Source organism: Vigna angularis, chromosome 7, assembly GCF_016808095.1.
Source record: "Vigna angularis cultivar LongXiaoDou No.4 chromosome 7, ASM1680809v1, whole genome shotgun sequence".
NCBI lineage: Eukaryota > Viridiplantae > Streptophyta > Magnoliopsida > Fabales > Fabaceae > Vigna > Vigna angularis.
In genome coordinates, this window is record NC_068976.1 from 25,289,614 (window position 1) to 25,301,385 (window position 11,772).

Genomic DNA, 11,772 nt, shown 5'->3' on the forward strand with positions numbered 1-11,772 from the left:
AGGTATACAACTCAAGTTGTCCTTGAATATGCATTCCTCTACTACTATCGAGCACAAAAGACTACCACAAAAGCAAGAACAAGACACGAATTACTACAGGAAACACCACTAAAACTCTAACCTTTTCTTAACTCTAACCTTCAGAATCAAGAAAGGAAAATCGTCTATGGTAAAAGTCATGAGTGTGCACCCTCATTACTCTTATCAAGACGTTTTCTGTTCTCAAAACATCTAGTTAGATACACATCTTACTATATAGACACGGAGGAAGTGGTAAATCAAACCATTTACACTAAATTCTTCACAGCGAAGACACGGTAAACCCACAACACAGAGGTCATCCTAAGGATGAACTGCTCTGATACCATTACTGTAACATCCCAAAAAAATCACCCTAAAAATTAAAATTTATATTCAAAACTTAAATGTTGAAATAATACATAACATCGCGAACATAAACTAAAATCTAAACATCAGTTTTAAGCTCAGACGCAACTGCAAAGATAACCTTGAATCCTTCTAAATCGATCTTCCATCTCTTCCTCCATTTGCACAGGATCACGTGACAATCCTTCAACTGCTCCCGTATAACATCACACATTATACGATCATCGCATTCACATGCACAAACAAGCAAAGTAAGGGTGAGCTAACCTGAAACACATCATTTATAAAACGTGCATAGTTATTTCAATACAAATATCATATAATAATTAAATCAGACATCCTCAAGCCAACGTACCACAATTCCTGTTGGACACTCATTCCATAGTACCTAATAATCAACCCAGTACACAATAAACTCTCATCCGGACGATACGTTGATGAACAAATCAACGGAAAGTGCCCCACTTGTAATTTCATTCTTAGTCCCCTCAATATGTCCACAATCAACCACAAATCAAGACATCCTACTACAGTACCCTCAACCTCAATACATACCCAGATATCATATCATTACTGAATCAAACGATAAAACAACGAACTTATATTACATCGGATACTGTTTACACGAACATTAAGATTGATCACTTAAGCTCGAAACTAAACATCAACCGCTATTATATCGATTACCATTAGGTCGAATACCAAAAGATCAAACGCTGATTAAGATTAAGTACTTAGACTTCACGTTAAAACAGTGTACTCTGCTAGAACAATTACTATTATTTCAAACACTATTCGAACGATTGCTCAAAGATCAAATCTCGCACACCACAGATTAAGTACCATTCAGACGAACACTTTATTGATCACTTTACTGGATTTAATTCTATCTGAGGGTAACCTCATCGAGATTGGATGTTCCCTACGTACAACCACTGACTATTAATGATCCCTACCTGAGACAATCATCATCTGACCCGAGCATTACCTATGAATGATCACTTCCTGAATCATGCATCATCACAACTAATCACTATTTATTAATCAATCGTTACCTCAACGACTATCAAGGCTGGTCACTCCCTATAAATGATTACAACCTCAGAGCAACATCACCAATAAAGATCATTCCCTATGAACCCTCGCTACAAGACAGAACACTATAATAAAGAACGCTTGAGTCTGGGTTAAACGCCTAGAGTACTCTACTGAACACCTCAGTACTGACCGAACGTAATCAAACTAAACCTCAGGTTACCAAATTAAGATCGGACGCTAGCTACCTCAGATCCACTAACATCAAGATCAACTGTTACCTAATAACACTCGCTACCTGGAAATAAATAACACCAAGACCGAACGTCACTAGTAAGAACGCTCGTTACTACCTATAGATCCAACAAGTTTACTTCCCGTCTCTCTCTCGAAGTATTCCAAATCCAACTTTATCTGCACTACCATCTCTCCTGTATCCGTACGACCATCACGGTTAGAAACCACAGCCACCACATGCAAGAATGAATAACCAGAATTATCACATTATAAACCCACTACATATACTATAATAATTCCCATGATAAATCGACTCACATGACACTGCATACTAGTCTTTCATAAACTGATGTCGTTTACTTGTAATTCGTCGTCATAACCTGCTCTCAATAACAGGCGACCCGAGCCGTCATCCATCGCGACTTCAGACCTATCTCCCCGACTCCTCAAGGACTAACGAGTAAAAACATCGATAATACGCGTAACGATGCACTATACTCAACACGAGCCGAAGTCAGTGGGCGAGACATTCACCTCCTCGTGCAGAAGAAGGTGACACTCGAATCTCCGTCTCACGCATGAGACTAGCAAAAATGCTAAAAAGACCGACGAAGTTACAAGTAAATAACATAGTGTATGTACCACCTCCAACCGAATAAACGTGCTCAATCACGAAGTCATACATATTCTCAATAATATGTATAACTAGAATAAACGTGCTCAATCACGAAGTCATACATATTCTCAATAATATGTATAACTAGAATATACGTGCTCAATCACGAAGTCATACATATTCTCAATAATATGTATAACTAAACCAATATTGGATCAAGGAAAATAACCAACAATTCTCAATAATTGCTTCAAAATACTCCCACGGATTCATGCATTATTACCGAACGCTATTTCCAACTCTGATGCTGTCTGAACGAACGTCCTGAAATCAATCCTCATCAAAACCGAACGCTGCCGAGCTCCAAGGACGAACGCTCATAAAACCAAGGACGAACGCTCTCAAAATCAAGGACGAACGCTCCCAGAAAACAAGGACGAACGCTCCCAGAAAACAAGGACGAACGCTCACTGAAACCAAGGACGAACGTCCAAGATCCACACCGAACACTTAAAACCGAACGTTCCCTTATATCCAAAAACCGAACGTTCACTCATACTCAAAAACCGAACGCTCGTTATACCCCAAAAGCCGAACGCTCATAATTATCACAAGGCCGAACGCTCAATTACTGAGCCGAACGCTAGGATCCATCATTTAGGCCGAACGCTAAATCATTGGACGCTTTGGACGAGCGCATAAGATCAAACATCCTCAAAGACCGAACGCTCTACATAACCTACGGACGTTCGTCTTGAGACCAAGGCCGAACGTTCAAGATTACTCCACGAAGATACTAAGTTACCTCTTGAAGACTTCCATGTAAGTTTTGGGATCAATCTCCTCCCAGACGTGCAGATCAAGATCTTCCAGGAACTTCAGCAGCTCTTCACTTCCTTTTCCAGCTCTTGATGCAAGAACGCCATCATCACCAGATGCCCAACTCAGGTCCTCCTCTAAGCCCCTTCCAAGGTTGGAACAGCTTCCCATGGGTGCTCTTTGGACGGGTGAAAATGGGAGAAAGGGTTCCCTCCCTTTGGTTGCTCTCCCTCTCTCTCTCCCTCTCCTGCCAAAAAATGAATCCCACACCTTGCAAAGCTTCCCGTAAAATGCACCCCCAATAATTGCATCTTGATAGTCAAAGAGGTGGGTGACCACCATGTCCCCACCATGTCCAAAAAATACGGGTCTTACATGCCACGTGTCAATTTATAATTTTTTTTAATTATTAAAATTTTGATTAATATTTTAAAATATTTTTCTTAATTTTTAAAAAGTCCAGGTGTCAACTCAACATTATGCCATTTGAAAATGCTAGTGCTACATGTCAAGTCAATGTCAATGCGACATGTCAAATGAGTATCAGTGCAACGTGTCAAATGAGTATCAGTGCAATGTGTCAGTGTCTTGCATTCAATTTCGTCTTAATTTTTGTTAATTTTGTTCATTTTAGTTTTAAATTTTGTTAATTTTTTTCAATTTAGTCTTAATTTTATCCCTCTCTAAATTGAGACCAAATTTAATTTTTATTAAGATTCACATTTTTATTAAATATTTATTATTGGAATAAAATTATTAGATTTGTGTTTTACTTTTTCTACATGTAATGAAGAATTTTTCTTTCAATTTTAAAAATAATATAGAATTTTCCTTCTAATTTTAAAAATAATGAAGAATTTTTCTTATAGTTTTAAAATTAATGAAGAACTTTCCTTCTAATTTTAAAAAATGAAGAAATTTTCTTCTAACTTTAAAAATAATGATGAATTTTTGTTCTATTTTTTATAAAAAATAAAGAATTTTCCTTCTAATTTTAAAAATAATGAACTTTTGTTTTAATTTTAAAAATAATGAAGAATTTTTCATTTATCCTAAAAGGTAACAACATTGCTACTATGTTCATGGTGATAATAGTTTTAATTCGAAAGAAAAGCTTTAGTCTTAATTTGAAGAATCAGAAGAACATAATTTAGAAGTTCTAAAACTCTTAGGTGAAAGTGGTAACTCAAAGTAAAGACTAGTAGACGGATGTTAGGAGGTGTAATACACAAATAAAACTTTTTATTTTTGGAAAATAAGATATAAATTAGTTGCTTTGAAATTGAAGTGTGTTGTGTGACTAAGAAATACCTATAATTTTTTATATATGTTGGATGAATTGTATGAATATGGATATTTCTAAATAGAAATGTTCATATTGTATAGTGTAATGTATACATTCGTGTAGAAATTTCGACATGAAGTCATCCTGATTCTACTAAATTCTCGTACTCATATAGAGAAGGAGATTTAGGTGATGAGAGTCGAAGGACATCAACACCATATGTATACATTTTTAAAACTACAATATTATAGGTTTATTTGTGTCTAATGTTAAATGATGAATCGAATAATTAATATTTGATTACAACTTGATTGATATGAATTGAAATTTTCTATCATGACTTTTTATGACTTAATGAGAATGGATGGTATGAAAATTCTTGGGATGAAGGTATGCATGAGAATGAATAGAATTTAGGCTTGAATGCCAAAAACATATGTGATCATGTGATATAAATATATTAGAATTGTGACAATTTTATTAATATGGTTATTCTTAAGGAGAAATGTCATATTCAATAAGGTATGGTTGCATTATGTTTGAATCCAGAGAGTGAAGTCATCTTGATTTTACTAAACTCTTATACTCATGTAAAGAATGAGGTTTAAGTAGTGAGAGTCGAAGAGTTTCCTAGTCCACAGAATTGGTATTAAATAATATCGTGGCTTAAAGGACGAAAAATAATTAATCCTGTCATGGTGGTTTGTGATAAAAGAATGATGAACTTTGTATAAGGGAAATGTTGGTGTTGATGTTAAATTTAATCCAAAGAAAATTCATGACAGGTGCATGATTGACACGAATATTCAACTCAATGCATGAATATTCCTAAAATTGACTCTAGATCATGTTAAAGTTTTAACCAATGATTAATACTGTATAGTTGATACAATGTGGTATATTAATGGATGAAACTCAATTATCCTAATTAGTTATAAAAATTATTTAAATCTATATAAAAATTTTGATATAAATAAACTTACCCTTCATTTCTTTTGTGGTGTTTTGGTGTTTATATGTAATGATCCTATATCTGTTCAAATTATATACATGAGTAGAGAGGATCAATGATGTCTTTGTAAAAGATCTTATAGATGATAGTGAAGAGGAAATGGAAAACTTCAAATATGAGTATGGAGATTACCATATATGTATATCAAAGACTCTCTTATTAATGTAATATTTATATTTCTTTTTTAAAATAAGATATACACTTTTCGGAGGATTGAACATACATCATATTTATATTAATCAAACAAGGATCAAATTAAAAACAAAAAATTAATACTTTTGGTTCGTTACAAATTTAATTATGATTCATTTGGGTTTAGTCTCTCTTTCAAAGTTTGCTTCATTTTCATCTCTCTCCTTAATGAAACTGTAATATTTAGTCCTCCAAAAGTAACGACATTAAATTTTGTCTGAAGTGGCTAACAGTGTGCCACATTTCATGCCAGATATTGAAAATATGTAAATCAAAGTTTTCTACTTTTGTTCAAATCAGCAAACTACGAGAGTTTCTCCTCGTCCCTTCCACCTATTTTCCTCGACCCCAACACAACACACTTCTAACTTTGGGTCACACATTCACAGCCACCATGGGTCGCCGACTGCGACACCTGAAACCGCCGGGAGCCTCGTTGGTGATGACGCACCCCTTCACTTTGCTTTGCACGGAGCACTCCTACATCGGCGTCTGCAACATCTTTTCCTCCGCTAGTCACGTGAACGCCACCGCACCTCCCCGACGCTTTTGTCGTCGGGGAGGCCACTAGAGTCCCCTTTCCTTTTCTTCCAAGCGTTAAGGTTTCTTCCTTCCTTTTTCAATCTCCACTCCAACCAGGTTTGTTGCAGGTGGCGTATGGAGTCGTCAGGGTGTCGCCAACGTCAGTGTCTCCTTCTGCAATCCGCATTGACCGCCACAGCTTCAACCCCAAAATCACATCACCACCATGGCTCGATCTCCGTTGAGTTCTCTCCGCCACCATCATGTTGCCGCCATTGACGCCCCTAATTGCCACCCATGGCCATCACCGAGCTTGCAAATGGAGTAGGTGTTGACGCCACAATTTCCTTTCTTCTCTTAAATCTGTTTTTAGTGAAAAGGGATTTTGAATTAGATTAGGGAAATTTTATTTAATTTTTTTTGGTGTAGGTCGAAGAGGCATTGATGTTGGGATGTTGAGGGAAGACGAAGATGATTATGGTGAAATGGTTCCTTCCCTATTTTTTCTGTTTTTCAAGTAATGAACATGATGATGGAGGGGAAAGATGAGAGTTATGATGGAGCAAGACTATTTTATGCCATGAATGGTGAAGGAGAATGTCAGTTGGGAGAATGGTGGTTCTGGTCAGGATAAAGGGGAGAGTGTCCCCCGGGATGAATCATGTGTGCCCCCCTTTTCCCCTTTCATCAGCCATATACGTGTTCCATATCAAAGAAGCCAAGTCAAAGGGTCAACCTCTATTATGAGTTTCCATTCAAAAGTAGAAAACTGTGCAAATTTTCAATATCTAACGTGGTATGAAACGTGGCATTAGTCACCTAAGACAAAATTTAACGTCGTTATTTTTGGAGGACTAAATATTAGAATTTCATCAAGGAGATGGATGAAAATAAAACAAACTTTGAAAGAGGGACTAAACCTAAAAACGCTTGATAGTTGAGGGACCAAAAACATATTTAACCCTATTTTTTTAATATATTTTGGTAACTTGTATTTATAAAAGACTATTATAATTAATATTTATTTAATTATTAACAATTAAATATATTTTTAAAATAGAAATTATTTTTTTAATTTTATAATTAAAGATTTTAAGCTTATATTTATATATAGGAGTGACAAAACATGGTCTGATGGACCAACCTGTCAACCTGAAATATATTTTTTTTTTAATTCTTCATACTTTTAAAAATATGACAAATATTTTTACATAATATACTGAAAGGATAATTTACTATGCTTTTATATATTGTTTGAATCCTCCTTTAGACGTGTTCATAGTATTAGACTATATTTTGAAGATGATTGTTTTCCAAAAACATGTACGAGGAAATAAAGTGTCACTTTTATAACAACCAAATAGGTTTGGAGTCAATGATATATGTATCCATTTTTTTATTCTACATTTACGTAACACTAATAAAAGTATGTTTTTATTTTAAAAATAAATAATTTAAAAAGAAAGAAATAAAAATAAAAATATTAATTTTGTTTATTAAGTATTAAATAATTACAGGAAAGTTATACAACTCTCCTTATTAATGACAAAAAATGCTCTGCATCAAAAGAATAATCACTAAAATGATTAATGAAAATGAAAAGTTATAACAAAAATTCTCTTATGGTAAAATTAAAAGTCATACAATAGTGAAATGAAAAGTCACAATTGGCTAAAAAAGGTGATGTCCCTCTACGTTTAACCAAAATTTTCATTCGCAATCACTTTCTTAATGGGAAAACTATTTGGAATTCCACCCACTATTCATCTTCCATTATTGTTTGGCTTCCTTCTAAGATGTGAACTCTAGTGGAAGAGACTTATCAACAACAGAACAATTAAGACATGACATCCATTATGTAATAATACCAATAAGCAAACACCATGATTGGCACCCACATATATTACATTCATTATTATTCATTTCTAGCTACACTTGAAACCACCCCTTTATACTCTTTTGCTTTCACTTTCCCACAAGTTGAATGCTTTGGGACAATATATATGTCATTTTACCCATATTCGATTCTTTTACATTTCATAAAGAAAATTACCTTCACCTTTTTTTTTTCTTTTTGTTTGGAAAAGGTGCAAGGATTATGTTCTTAATTTAATATTCTAATTGAGTAAATTAATTAAAAAGGAAAATTTAATTTAATTTATACTTAAAATTTAATTAAATTGTGATATGCATGTGGGCTATGTGAATTAATTTTAAAATTTAACTAAAGAATAGGAGTGAAAACAGTAAGTATTGAATGAGATAGAAATCGTGAATAAACTAGTTTCAAGTTGTTGTTGGGTCTTAACCTTGGGCAGAGACAGGTTTTATACATGAAAAAAAAAACGGTTGTTGTATCGTACCTAGAGACTGAACGGTCATCCACTCATAGTTCGGTTACCACTATGGCCAACCAGGGCAAGCAGTTTTATTAATGATGAGCCATAATTGGGTCAACACTTATTTTATTATTGGGCCAAAAGTCCAGCAGACGGTTAAAATAATCAAAGATATCTCCAGGTAAGTTTGTTATTATTTTTTCTATGAGACACTTATAAATATAAGGTCAGGGCTAGAAGCCAGGGACGTTCCACTTACATTCTACTTACGTAGAACTCCCATATTATATCCAAACAGTGATAATAATTCACTTATGAGCAGAAACTCTTCCAACACACGCCTAACTTGAACGTCGGAGCACCTTTTGCAGGTACCTCCCCCTTCGGTCCAGACTGAAGGCAACCGAGCGGTCCAAGGTGATAATTGAGCGGCCAGGAATACAGCCTATCGGAGCTAGCTGACAACCGAGCTAGCTGACAGCCGATCGGAGCTAGCTATCATATTGAAGACAAGCGGTCGAGAAGGAGAGCAGAGCCACGTCAGAAAAGGTTAGTCTCTCGGTCCTAGAAATCCCTACCAAAACATTTTGGCGCCCATCGTAGGGCCGAGAGCAAGTTGAAGAAACCCAATGGTGACCACGAGAAACATGGAGGAGCAGTGAAGCACGTAGAGGAGATTGTGGCGCTAAGGGCAGAACGAGTACCTCCCGAGCGGTCCGCCTAAAACCGATAGAATTGCAATGAAGCAAGCCATAATCACACCAACCCGAACGATCGAAATAGAACAGAATCTAACCCCTGCAAACCGTTCGACTTACCAACCAGACAGTTTCCATTCAATCACAGATATTTGGCCTCACAGGTCTTCAGCATTCGGCCTCAATTGCTCGGCCATCCATGGCCTCAAGTGTTCGACCATTCAGTCTTACAAGTATTCAGCCATTTGACCTTGCAGGTATTCGGCCATTCGGCCTTACAAGTATTCAGTCATTCAGCCTTCCAAGTGCTCGGCCATTCGGCCTCACAAGTATTCGACCATCAGGTATTCAGTCATCCGGCTTCAAACCGCTCGGCCTTCCATGGCCTCAGGGTATAGCTTGAGCAGACCTTGGTCTCTCTTTTTTTCTCTCTCTCTCTCTCTCGTTCGGTCACAAAGCATAAAGCACCCACAACTCATTCAAGACATCTTAATACAAATTCCTCTTTGTTGACTGTCAAACATTCAACAAAAGACCGAACGGTCTTATTTGCTTGGCCGACCAACCTTATAACAACCTATTTTGACATTAACGCATTGGTTTGTTTGGCTACTCTTTTTCTCACCATGTAAAATTCGAGTTGTTATATTTCTTCAGTGCAGGTGATAGGATCCTGCAAATCACAACGGCAAGAGGTAAAGCCCTCTCACTAGGAAGTTCTCCAGGAACTCCTAGTGCAAAGTCGAACGGTAAAGCCTGTTCTCTAGGAAGAACTCTTAGGTCAAAGTCACAAAGCCGAGAGGTAAAGCCCTCTCACAAGGGTGTTCTCCAAGAACTCCTAGGTTAAAGCTGAACAGTAAAGCCCGTTCACAAGGAAGTCCCCCAGGTAGCTCTGATGTAAAAAACCGAGAGGTAAATCCCTCTTGTCAACCAGAAAGATGATGTTGAAGACCGAGAGGTAAATCCCTCTCATCCACCAAAAGGTTTTGATGTCAAAGACCGAGAGGTAAATCTCTCTCAATGATGTTGAAGACCGAGAGGTAAATCCCTCTCGATGATGTTGAAGACCGAGAGGTAAATCCCTCTCGGCCGAGAGGTAAATCCCTTTCGATGATCTTGAAGACCAAGAGGTAAATCCCTCTCGATGATGTTGAAGACCGAGAGGTAAATCCCTCTCGTCCACCAAAAGGCTCTGATGTCAAAGACCAAGAGGTAAATCCCTCTCATCAGCCAAAAAGCTGATGATAAAGACCGAGAGGTAAGTCCCTCTTGGACGAGAGGTAAAACCCCTGTCGTCAACCAGGGCAAGATAAAACATATGTATTGTACCTATTAGAGACCGAACGGTCATCCACTCAGCATCGTTCGGTCACCACTATGGCCAATTAGGGCAAGCGGTTCTATTAATGCTGGGCCACAATTGGGTCATCGCTTATTTTATTATTGGGCCAAAAGTCCAGCAGATGGTTAAAATAACCAAAAATATCTGATTAGAGATATTGATAAAGCTGTTGATGAATAACTAACCGAATCTCCAGATAAGTTTGTTATTATTTCATCTATGAGACACTTATAAATATAAGGTCGGGGCTAAAAGCCAATGACGTTTCACTTACATTATACTTACGTAGAACTCTCATTCTATTATATCCAAACAATGATAATAACTCACTTGTGAACAGAAGCTCTTCCAGCACACGCCTAACTTGAGCATTGGAGCGCCTTTTATAGGTACTTCCTCCTCTGATCCAGACTGAAGACAACCGAGCGGTCCAAGGTGATAATCGAGTGGCCATGAATACAGCCGATTGAAGCTAGCTGACAGCCGATCGGAGCTAGCTATCATACTGAAGACAAGCGGTCAAGAAGGAGAGTAGAGCCATGTCAAAAAAGGTTAGTCTCTCGGTCCTACAAATCCCTACCGAAACAATATTCATTGAATGTAAATGCACCAGATTTAGCTATGAAAAGCTGACAAGTTTGAGTGAAAAGATGATAAGGGATGGAAGACACTCTTGGGTGAAGCCTCTGAATGGAAGATTGCATGACGATGGCGGAAGCTTTCCTTAGTAGTGGTATATGATGAAATTGAATGTGACGGAAATTTTTTTTCCAATGGATTTGTTTGTAAAAAAAATCTAAGTTATACGTAGTTATTGATAAATTTATCGATGGATATCTCGTCAATAATAAATTTGTTGATAAGTAAAATTTTAAAATTTATTAATAATTTAAATTTATAAATAAATTTAGTTTGTAGGTAAAAAATTGTTAGTAATTTCATAAATTTTTTGTAATTACGAATGGAATTATATATTATCAGTTTGAATTATTAAGATAAAATTGAAATGAGTGAAAAAATTATGTTTTAGTAATTTATGTATTATATTGATAATTTTAAATTGTTTAAAAATTGTATTGTCCAAATGATTTTTTGACTAAGCTTCTTAGTTGTTTTTTTAGGGCATACTTAGATATTCAACATCAATTAAGTTTGAACAAGTTTATACAAGAGATTAAGACATTATTTGCAATCCAAAATCTTAATTAAGGTAATATGTTTATAAGTTTTTATTTTACATATCACTTAACTTTTTCATTTTTATTCAACATAAAACTTAGATTTATAC

The 11,772-nt window shown here is 36.1% G+C and overlaps 1 protein-coding gene across 1 annotated transcript; it reads right to left on the reverse strand.

Moving 5' to 3' along the window:
• Positions 1-473: 473 nt before the first annotated feature.
• Positions 474-3,445, reverse strand: LOC128197669 (uncharacterized). The gene is made up of 2 exons (XM_052879850.1): positions 3,081-3,445; positions 474-577 (listed from the first exon to the last, which is right to left on the reverse strand). Exons 1-2 carry the CDS (start codon positions 3,434-3,436, stop codon positions 574-576), a joined length of 360 nt encoding a protein of 119 aa, XP_052735810.1. The 5' UTR covers positions 3,437-3,445; the 3' UTR covers positions 474-573.
• Between the last annotated feature and the right edge of the window lie 8,327 nt (positions 3,446-11,772).

Excerpts from the sequence above, each read along its gene's own strand:
- LOC128197669 (XM_052879850.1), bottom strand. The coding sequence starts at position 3,436 with ATGGTGGTCACCCACCTCTTTGACTATCAAGATGCAATTATTGGGGGT.